Genomic DNA, 11,662 nt, shown 5'->3' on the forward strand with positions numbered 1-11,662 from the left:
AATAGGATCTCACTAAGTTGCCCACACTGGGATGGAATTTACAATCTTCCTGCTTCAGCTTCCCAAGTAGCTGGGATTACAAGCATTGTGCCACTGTGCCAGGTAACCCCTTAAGATTCTACCTTGAAGCAAAGTATGAGCATATGAATTGCCTTTGGATTTGGAGTCCAATTACATCCCTAAAACACATGTTTTCTCCAGAAGCATTTATTCTTTGATATATTGTTGGAGCTTTAACACATGAGTCAACATCAATTTCTGACAGTGGCTCATGAGACCTTCCAATTGTCCATCAGAGTCCTAACTTCCTTGTATGGCAGCTGTGAAAATAGGCTTCTCGGATAATGATGGCCCTGTTTATGTATTTCATTCTATTTACCTGTTTAACTTATCTGAGCATTAGTTTTGTATAAAAATCTTCTATAAGGCCCTAAGCTCCAGCTCACGGGATTTCCCCCAGGCTTACCATCTTGTCATGTCTTAAAGGTCTTCTTTGGGACCTCTTTATCATATCTTGGCTCCTTCCTGTCTATTTGTTTGTTTTTAGTACCTGGGATCGAAGTCAGGTCCTTGCACTTGTGAGGCAGGCGGTGGAACCACTGAGCTAAATCCCTGGCCCCTTCCTGTTTATTTGTATTTGTGCTTCATCTTGATGTGACTTTGGAAAATGTATTTGGCCATATCCAGGATTACACCTTGGCTTCAAGGTGCTTGGTTTCTACCTTCCAGAATAGATAAGAGAGCCCATACTCACTCTTGCACTTATTTGTGGTTCTCCATAATATTATTTGCTAGGCATATTGTACTCTTTATTATCTGAGCAATTAGAAAGAAATCAGGTAATGAAATGACAACTGTTTGGTCCCAAAAATTATAACTAAGGCATGTGTACTCTTACTAGAGTACATTGACTGACAGAGCCTAAAGAAAAATAGTCACATGTGATTTAAGCATGGATATAGATTTATAAAGGAAACATATGAAAGGGCTTTGCTTTTGGTGTGCAAAAACAACACACCAATTAACATGGCACAATTTATGTATATAGCTAGTGAAGAAATGCAGAGAAATTATCATGAAAGGAAGAGATTAAGTGAGATGGAGTCAGGTCCTTGAACTTGATCTATTAGATAATAGTAAATCACTGAAGGTACTAAGGGATAAAGGAGAGGCATTGGCATGGCCAAAATGAGAATTAGAGAAAATGACTGCAGCATGAACAGTTTACGGAGGTGAGAGAAGTTGGATTCAGGTCATCCATGGATATGTGAATGGAAAGTGGGTGGGTAGGAGGGACATGAGGATTCCCACCATATTCTGTGGTTTCTTTGAAGAGAAACTGCTATAGAACAGCAACAGACACAATGTTGGACTAGAGCTTTCTGATTTGAAGTTCTTAGAGCCTCCATGTCTCCCTCTAACCACTCTGCTCTTGGAAGAAGGGACTCCCAGGTTCTCCCAGGCTTGTTTTATGGTAATCAGGCATTTCTAAGAAAAAAGGAATAGGAGTGAAGAAACAATAATGCAATCCTTGGGAGATTTGCATCTCAGTAAAAGCAGCTGGCTTTTAGACCACACATGGCTCATTTGCTATGTGGAGGAGAAAAAAAAAGGAGACATGCTTCCTAGCCGGATATTGGTGTGTGCTTATACATTTCAGTATTTCTCCTGGCCCACCATCAACACCACCCCTGCTGAATCCTCCATGAGTGAAGATGCTTCAGGTGGTCTACTTTTTTTTTATTATTACCTCAGTTGTTTTAAATTGTGTAGGGATGATTATGAATCTGCTTATTACAGTGGTCATTTACAAGACCTGGGTTAAAAGTCATAGAATCTCTTCTTCTGATAAGATACTGTTCAGTTTGGGCATCAGCAGGTTTCTTATGCTAGGATTGTTTCTACTGAACCTTTTCTACTTCATTGTTTTAAATTCTGAAAGATCAGTCTACCTTTCCATATTTTTTGTGTTGTTTTGGAGGTTTTTGGATTCCAGCAGTCTCTGGTTTGTGACCTTGCTCAACTGCTTATATTGTGTGAAGATTACTAATTTCCAACACTCAGTGTTTTTCCTGCTGAAACGGATTATTTCCCAAAAGATCACCAGACTTCTGCTGACCTGTATGTTGATTTCTGCCATCACCACCCTCCTGTATTTTGGGCTCAAACAGATATCACATTTTCCTAAATTTGTGACTGGAAGAAATGGCACATTGTTTGACTTCAGTGAAGGCATTTTGACTTTGCTGGTCTCTTTGGTCTTGAGCTCATTATTCCAGTTTATCCTTAATGTGACTTCTGCATCTCTATTAGTACATTCCTTGAGGAGACATGTACAAAGGATGGAGAGAAACTCCACTGGCTTTTGGAATCCCCAGACTGAAGCTCATGTAGGCGCTATGAAGCTGATGATCATTTTCCTTATCCTCTATGTTCCATATTCAGCTGCTACCCTGCTCTATTATCTGCCTTCTTATACAAGAATGGGCCCTGGAGTCAGAGCCATCTGTTTGATTATTTCCTCTATTTACTCTCCAGGGCATTCTCTTCTCATCATTCTTACACATCCTCAACTGAAAACAAAAGCAAAGAAGATTCTCTGTTTCAACAAGTAGTGGAATTTCATTAGTAAACATTGTCTTGGGTCTTCTCATGATTTGAGAACAAGAGTTTATATTAGTGGTTTTCCCAATGATCGAAGAATTTATCTTTGTGACCCCTTATCTGATACTCTAGGCCTTTGAGTCCTTATATTTCAGTTAATTCTGCATTTTTGGCTAATATTTTAAAACAAGGTATGTTCTCTAAGGAACTTGTTTGAGGCATTGCTTATGTATTTATTATAGGCCAGTGGTGGCGAACCTATGGCACATGTGTTGTTTTTCTTTTAAGACAAAAAATGTTAATGTATGAGTTGTTTTTTCTAAACTAAAATCTCAGTATTCAGGTTTAATTGCAGTGTTGGGACTTTGTGATAAATAAGTTACAGTTATGGTTACAGTTTGGGCACTCCTTTCTAAAAGGCTCACCAGGACTGATATAGCCATTGTATTCCTGGCTAATAGAAATCACCCCATTGTTCCATTAGCTACTGAAGTACATATAATAGGAGGTTCCATCAAATTAAGGAATACATCATGGTGCACATTAATTAAATTGTTTTTAATTTAACTAGAGAGCCCTGACTAAGGGGTCAGCAGTAGGTAAGAAAGTGGTCATTGAAAGCCAGTAGACTGGCTTACAGTATAGCAAGAGGGGAGGGGGTGGTGCAGAAAGAAAAGAGAGCTAAAGGCTACAGAGAAAAAAAGGAAAGAAAAGTTAAAAAGAAATTGGTTTACATTGTGGGAAAAGATGGACAAAAGGTCTTCATATTTATTGAGTGAGAATAAATGAGCTACTACTATGAAGAAACCTAGCATTGGATTTCTAGGCTAGATATGGAAAGGAGAAAAGGGTCAGACCTGATGAGTGAAGGGAAGTGATGAATAATAATGAAGCCAAATCCAAAATAGTTCCATGGATCCTGAAACCCAGGGATAGCCTAAGGTTGAAAGCAAGTTCCAAATACTGAAGTCGGCACCATCAGAGTAAAAATTTATAGCGTACTATATATTACCATATGATACAGAATTCATTGGAAAGCCAAGAGCAGCCATTGGACTGGTAGTGGGAGTGCTTGACTTTGGTGAACTTATTTCATTGGTTTCTGCATTTATGCACAACACAGTCCTCCAAGAGAACAGTTTCTGGAACTGGGACAATAGGAGTTTGGCTACAGAGGAACAAGAGTATGAAAATGTAATGTTAACAAATTTTGAAATGGGAATGGAAAATTAGTTATTTATAATTATGTAATTTAAAAAAACTGCTCATGTAATTTTTATAAAATGCTTATAGTATATTTACACATCTCAAAATAAATAAGTCTTAAAATTTTATAAATTGCCTCCCTTTTTCTGTTCTGGCCCCTAGAATCTTGACTGCAATATTCAGTAAGTTTTACCAAAACCAACATTTTATAGTATGAAACTTGAAGGAATTTGTCATGTTAGAATCTTTTTTTTTTTTTTTTTTTTTCCGTACTGGGGATTGAACTGGGGTCCTTGGGCTTGCGGGGCAGGCGGCAGAACCACTGAGCTAAATCCCCAGCCCTAGAATCTTAAGATTAAGAGATAAAAGGATTACTGGGAGTAACGTATACAAGAACTCTAAATGAGTAGCAGAACTTTTCATGGGTCCCCCAATATCTGCTCTCTTCCATAGTAATCAAAGTCTTAGCTGTCCAGAATTATGGCAGCTAAATTCTATTTCATAGCTTCGTTTTATAAGCGGGTGCTCTATTGCCATGTGATCAAGTTCTGTTGATAGAGTGAGTCGAAGTGATGTATATGATTTCTAGATGTGCCTTTAGAGCAGTCATGGCCTCCTTTCCCCTTTTCCCATTTCTTCTCTTTTTTTGCCCATGGATTAGAATGCCAATGTAATGATTGCCCATTGTGGACCATGTACCTGAAGTGAATGCTTGAGAACAATGGAGTTGATATCCAGCCCAGAATTGACTACATGGTGCCTGACATGATGGAGTTGCCCAGTTCTGGACTGCTGATGTCTGAATTCTAGGACTGTTCGTGGGAAACATCTCCATGCTTTCAGGAACTCTGCTTTCATATCTGTTACCTCTGTCAAATAGCTTATGCCTTACCATAAGTCCATACAATAACAACTGTCTTTATGATGAAATAGTGTACAATTACTTTTTATCTAGTCAAAGAACATTTTTATGACCTGCTAAATAAAATTTTTAAAATATGCAGTATGTAAATTTTGGTAAATTTTTATAAAAATATGTGCATCTGAATAAAAGTTTAAAAGGAAAATACATAAAAGGAAAATCATAAAAATATAAACAGCAATTACTTTTAGGTAGAAAATTTTGAATAAGTTTTTTACATTTTCGAAATTTTCTATGATGAATCAGTAAAAACATACTTTAAATGTATACAGTATACAGTCTATTTCCACATATAAATCTTTCTCATTTTTTCACTCTTTTAAAAAGTTAATGGATTAATGAGTTTCCTTTTGGCAGATTTGTATAAGCACATAGCATACTTTCATCATTTTCATCCCCTGTCATCCTCATTTCCCTACTCTCCTACACTAGTTTCACATTTTTGGGGAGCTTTCAATGCCTATAATGTGTTTTGCTCATATCCATTTCCTTTATTACCCACTCTACACCCCCATCCTATTTCCTTCCTCTTGTCTAATAATAATCTCCTTTTTACATTCTTGTCATCTTTTTTAGATTTTACATATTATGGAGAACGTATGATGTTTATCTGAGTTTGGTTTATTTTGCTGAACACAGTGGTCTCCAGATCCACCCATTTTCATACAGATGACAGAATTTTGTCCTTACTTGTGGCTGAATAATATTGCATTGGGTATATACGCCACATTTTCTTTATCCATTCATTTAGAACCCTTAGACTGGTTCCATATCTTGGCTATTGTGAATTATGCTGCAATAAACATTGGTATGCAGGTATCCCTTTAGTATGCCGATTTTAATTACTACCAGTATATATGAAGGAGTGGCATAGCTGGATCAAATGGTAGCTTTAGTTTTAGTTGAGAAACCCACAATGGTTTTAATAATTTACATTTCCACCAGCAGTGTAGAAGATCCTTTTTTCCCCTGCAACCTTGACAGCATATATCGTTTTTTGTATCATTGGTGATACCATTCTGACTGGAGTGAGATGGAATCTCAATGTAGTTTTGATTTACAATTCTTAATGACTAAAAATGTTGAACACTTTTTCATATATTTATTGCAATTTGTACTTCTTCTTTTGAGAAGTGTCTGTTCAATTCATTTTCCCATTTATTGATTAGGCTATTTGATTTTTTGATGTTAGGGTTTTTTTTTTTTTGGTGCTGGGGATTGAACGCAGGACCTTGGGCTTGCAAGGCAGGCCCTGGAACCATTGAGGTAAATCCCCAGCCCTTTGAGTTCTTTACATATTCTAGATATCAGTCCTCTGTTGAAAGAGTAGCTGGTAAAGATTTTCTCCTGTTCTGTAGGCTATCTCTTTACTCCATTAATTGTTTCCTTGGCTGTGCAGAAACTTTTAATTTGATGTAGTCCCATTTGTTGATTCTTGCAATTATTTCTTGTCCTGTTGGAGTCCTGTTCAGGAAGTCCTTGCCTGTGCCTGTGGCTTCAAGTGTTTCTCCTATGTTTTGTTTTGGCAGTTTCAAGGTTTCAGGTCTTATTATACCTATGTCTTTGATCTATTTTCAACTGATTTTTGTATAGGATGAGAGATAGAGATAGAATTTCAATCTTCTAGAAGTGGATGTGCAGTTTTCCCAGCACCATTTGTTAAAGATGCTCTCTCTTAGCCACACATGGTGGCCCACTCCGGTAATGTTAGCACTTTAGGAGACTGAGGCAGAAGAATTGCAAGTTTCAGCCCAGGCTGGGCAACTTAGCAAGATCCTGTATCAAAATAAAGAGTGAAACATGGCTGGGAATGTAGCTCAGTGTACAGGCCCTAGGCTCAATCTCCAGTACTTAAAAAAAAAGGTTGTCTTTTCTCCAGTGTACATTTTTGGCTCCTTTGTCCAGAATCAAGGCTCTAATTGTGTGGGTATGTTTCTGTGTTTCCTGTTTCATTGGTTTTTTTTTTGGTACTGGGCATCAAACTCAGGGCCTTGCGCTTGCGAGGCAGGCGCCAGAACAACTGAGCTATCCATTGGTTTTTATGTCTACTTTTGTGCCAGTATCATGTTGTTTTTGTTAATATGGTTATGAGGTATAAATTGAAATTAGGTATTGTGATGCCTCCAGCCTTGCTCTTTTTGCTTAGGATTGCTTTGGTTATTCTGGATGTTTTGTGTTTCATTTGAATTTTAGGATTGTTTTTTCTAGTTCTGTGAAGAAAGTCATTAACATTTTGATGGAGATTGCATTGAATCTGTAGATTGCTTTTGGTAATCTGGCCATTTTGATAATATTAATTTCGCTAATTCATGAACACGGGAGGTCTTTCCATTTTTTGGTGTCTTCTTCAATTTCTTCAGTGTTGTAAAATTTTCATTGTAGAGGCCTTTCACCTCCTTTACTAGATTGATACCTTGGCATATTTATTTATTAATTTTTTGTTACTAGGGATCAAAGTCAGGACCTTGCACTTGCCAGGCAGGCACAGCACCACTGAGCTACATCCTCGGCCCTTCCCTTGGCATTTTCAAAAAGATACTGTGAATGGAATTGTTTTCCTGATTTTTTTAATCAGCTAGACCAGTATTGATGTATAGTAAAACTGTTGATTTTTATATCCTTTTACATTGCTGAATTAATTATCAGCTCTAAAAGTCTTTTGGTGGAGTTGACAAGTCTCTTTATTATAAATACTTAAATCCTGCATTTCCTTCTGTTCTCTGCCTATTGCAGAAAAGAGTGTTAAAACTCTTTGTTAAGAAGATTCATTTTCTAGATAGGAGGGTGGTGCCAGAATAATGTTGTAAAACATCAACCACCCACTGTGTTAGCTGTACCTCAGGGACATACCATTTACCTTCCAACTGTTGTATGAGCTCCATTGTTACATTATTGGCTCCTCACAACTACTTTGGTAATATGTGTACTATTATGCTCAATATATAGTGACAAAATTTAGGCACCAAGAAGCTAAGTAAATAATTCATAATAGTAGAGCTAGGAAGGGATTGAGCCAGGGCTCCAAGTAAAGTCTCTGACTCTAAACTCCAGTTTTTATCCTGTTGTATCACAATGTGGATGGAAAGACATACAGAGTGAAATCATTCTCAATAAACAGCTTTATTTTCTAGCATAAGAAGAAGATAGTCAAAATGATACCTGAAGTGGCATATGTCTAGCCTGAAGACCCACCCAGGCTATCCATGCATATATAAAGGGGGTGTGTGTGAGGATAGAAGCACAAACTCAGTTCATCCTGGGTTTTCAGATTGTGACTAATAGACTTTAGGTGCCTCGTGTCTTTATTGAAAGAAGTACTTGTGAAGAGAAATCACCAAGGAAAGAAAGAAAAATGACATTAATTAGATAACATTATTTGCTCGGGAACAAGCTAGTTATTTTCTTTTAGCATCACACAGTCTTGAGGTAAACATTATCATCTTTATTATAGAGAAGAACCAAAATTCAGAGAGTTAATTGACTGGTCTGCAGCAGCTAACTAGATGAGTTGAGAGACAAATTCAAATCTACTTGTCTTCAAAACACATTGCTTTTCTACACATGGCTTTGTTTATAAATTCCTCTAACAGAAAGCCATGTGCTTTGTGTCCCATTGAGGGCTGGTACTGGCATGAACCTCTAGGCACTTTGCCTTGGTGGAGCTGACATCCAAAATCCCAGGCTGCTGTTTGTGTGGCTTGGCTGTTTCCTTAAGCATAATCTTACAGTGTTATGGGAACAACTCCACGCCCTAAGTCTCCCCTGGAAAAGCACAACTCTCAAGTTGCTAAAAATGTAACTAAATGTAAATTGTTAGTGCATTTCTGAGTTTTGACTTTTTTTTTGGTACTGAGGATTGAACTTGCACTTACAGGGCAGGCGGCGGAACCACTGAGCTAAATCCCCGGCCCTGAGTTTTGACTTTTTAAAAATAAACTTTTATTTTTATTTTATTTTATAGAAATGTTGCAAAGTGAGTACAAGAGTGAATATTTTATTTGTTCAGTCTCCTATAATGTTGAGACCAGGCTACAGTTGTCAAAACTAGAAATTACCATTGGTACATTACTATTAACTATACTACAGACTTTATTCAAATCTCACCAATATTTTTCATCAATATCTTTTTTGGTTACAGAATACCACCACTGCATTTAGTTGTCACATCACCTTAGTCTCCATTAATTTGGCAATGTTTCTTAGCTTTTCCTAGCTTTTCATTACCTTCACAGTTTTGCAGATTACTGTTCAGACATTTTGTAGACAGTCTTTCCATTTGGCCATATCTGATGTTTCTCTTGTAGATGGAAGTGATGGGCTTTTGGAGAAGAGTACCACAGAGGTAAAGCATACTGGTGTCCCTGTTGATGGCCACTTTAATTACTTGGTTAAAATGACGTCCTCCAGTATTTTTTTTTCTATTTTATTTTATTGGTACATTTTAGGTGTACAATATAATGATATGCATCATTGGAAACTTGCACCTGTACATAGTCTCTCTTGGTTATTTTTTCCCCCTTCCCCATCCCTCCCTTTCAACACCTCCATCCCTATTTACAAAGACTTTGTCTCTATTTTTTCATTTTCTCATATTACTTCCATCCCCTTCTTTCCTTTCCCCTACCCCTCTCACTTCCCCTTCCCCTTTGCCTCTTTTCTTCCTATTTCACATTATCTGTTATATCTTTTAGTCCTTATTTACACTTTCAGTTTCTCACACCAGAGAAACTATTCGGTATTTACACATGTGTGTCCCTTTTATTTCACTTTAGAGTATTGCCTCAGTGTGCATCCATTTAGCTATAAATGTCTCTAATTTCTCATTTTTTATGGCTGAGTAGTACTCCATTTTATAAAACACCACATTTTCTTGATCCAGTCTCCAGTTGATGGGCATTTGGGCCGTTTCCAAGTTTTAGCTATTACAAATTGTGCTGCTATGAACATGGGTGCACATATATGACTGTGGTATGATTCTTGTAATTCTTTGGGGAAGATCCCCAGCAGGGGAATAGCTGGGTCAAATGGACTTCCAGTCCTAGTTCTTTGAGGTATCTCCATACTGATTTCCACAGTGGTCGCACCATTCTACACTCCCACCAGCAGTAGGGCAGGGTTCCTCTTTCCCCACAGCCCCACCAGCATTTGTTATTGGGTGATTTCATGATAGCAGCCATTCTTTCTGGAGTGAGATGGAATGTCAGCATTGTTTTCATTTGCATCTCTCGAATGACCAGTGGTGATGTTGAACACTTTTTCATATGTTTATTTGCTATTTCTACTTTTTTGTGTGAGAAATGTCTGTTCATTTCAGATGCCCATTTTTGGATTGGGTCTTTCAATTTGGGAGGTCTGATTTTTTAAATTTCTTTATAGATTCTAGATAGTAGACCTTTGTCTGAGGAACAGCAGGTGAAGATTTTTTCCCACATTGTGGGTTGTCTCCTCACACTGTTGGTGGTTTCTCTTGCTATGCAGAAGCTTTTTAATAAGAAGAGATCCCATTTGTTGATTGTTTGTGCTAGTTCATGGGCAACTGAGGTTTTGTTCATAAAATCTTTTCCTATACCGATTTCTTCAAGAGTTCTGCCTAACCTCTGTTCCAACTGGTTCAGAGTTTCTATTTTAATATTTAGATCTTTAATCCATTTTGATTTTAGTTTGGTGCATGGTGAGAGATATAGGTCTAGTTTTAATCTTTGGGAAGCTGAAACCCAATTTTTCCAGGACCATTTATTAAAGAGGCTATCTTTCCTCCAGTGAGGGTGTTTGGCTCCTTTATCAAAGATGAGATAACTGAGTGTTTCTGGCATTGTTTCTGCATCTTCTAATCTGTTCCACTGTTCCTTGGGTCTGTTTCTTTGCCAGTACCATGCTGCTTTTATCACAGTAGCTTTGTAGTATAGTTTCAAGTTGGGGATTGTGATACCCCCTGCCATATCTCTGTTACCTAGAATTGCTTTTGTTATTCTGAGTCTCTTCTTGTTCCAAATGAATTTTTGGATTGTTTTCTCAAGGTCTGTGAAGTATGCTGCTGGAATTTCAATTAGGATTGCATTGAATCTATACAGCAGTTTTGGAAGTATGGCAATTTTCACTATGTTGGTTCTTCCTACCCAGGAGCAAGGGATATGTCTTTCAATTTTTTTTTTTTTTTTGGTACCAGGGATTGAACTCAGGTCCTTGTGCTTGCTCAACTGGCAGTGAAACCACTGAGCTAAATCCCCAGCCCTGTCTTTCCATTTTCTGATATCACCTTCAATCTCTTCTTGAGAATGCTATAGTTTTCAGAGAAGAGGTCATTGATTACTTTTGTTAGGTTTATTCCTAGGTATTTCAGTTTTTTGGGTGCTATTGTGAAAGGAATTGTTTGCCCTATTTCTGTTTCAGTGAGTCTGTTGTTCATGTAGAGGAGAGCTATTGATTTTTGTGTGTTGACCTTGTTTCCAGCTACTCTACTGAATTTGGTTATTAAGTCTAGAAGACTTTTGGTGGAGTTCTTGGGGTCTTCTATGTAGAGTATCATGACATCTGCAAATAATGACAACTTGACTTCTTCATTTCCTATCTTTATTCCTTTTATTTCTTTCTCTTGCCTAATTGCCATGGCTAATGTTTCCAAAACTATATTGAACAAGAGTGGTGATAGTGGACATCCTTGTCTTGTTCCTGATTTGAGTGTGAAGGATTTCAGTTTTTGACCATTTAGTATGATATTGGCTGTTGGTTTTTCATAGATGGCTCTCATCAGATTGAGGTAGAGACCATCTATTCCAATTTTTTGTAGGGTTTTTATCATAAATGCATGTTGGATTTTGTCAAATGCTTTTTCTGCATCTATGGAGATAATCATATGGTTTTTGTCCTTGGCTCTATTGATATAGTGTATTACATTGATTGATTTGTGTATGTTGAACCATCCCTGCATCC

At 37.4% G+C, this 11,662-nt stretch overlaps 2 protein-coding genes across 3 annotated transcripts in view; both read left to right on the top strand.

Annotated features, from left to right (window-relative positions):
* Positions 1-11,662, top strand: part of Ssbp1 (single stranded DNA binding protein 1) — a 110,200-nt gene that overhangs the window by 35,778 nt on the left and 62,760 nt on the right. The window contains exon 8 of one of the 2 annotated variants that reach the window (XR_015449121.1): positions 6-102. The exons of the other annotated variant lie outside the window; for it this stretch is intronic. The gene's annotated coding sequence lies outside the window, so the exon portion shown is untranslated. The remainder of the gene's footprint in view (positions 1-5; positions 103-11,662) is intronic. 2 annotated transcript variants of the gene reach the window in all.
* Positions 109-11,650, top strand: Tas2r4 (taste 2 receptor member 4). The gene has a single exon (XM_087205933.1). The coding sequence runs from the start codon at positions 1,716-1,718 to the stop codon at positions 2,613-2,615; it is 900 nt and encodes a 299-aa protein (XP_087062059.1). The 5' UTR covers positions 109-1,715; the 3' UTR covers positions 2,616-11,650.

Source organism: Heterocephalus glaber, unplaced genomic scaffold (genome assembly GCF_053883595.1).
Source record: "Heterocephalus glaber isolate CG9 unplaced genomic scaffold, H.glaber_assembly_v1.0 deba00000621, whole genome shotgun sequence".
NCBI lineage: Eukaryota > Metazoa > Chordata > Mammalia > Rodentia > Bathyergidae > Heterocephalus > Heterocephalus glaber.

Bases quoted from the DNA above. Each gene is read 5' to 3' on its own strand.
- Tas2r4 (XM_087205933.1), top strand. From the start codon at position 1,716: ATGCTTCAGGTGGTCTACTTTTTTTTTATTATTACCTCAGTTGTTTTA.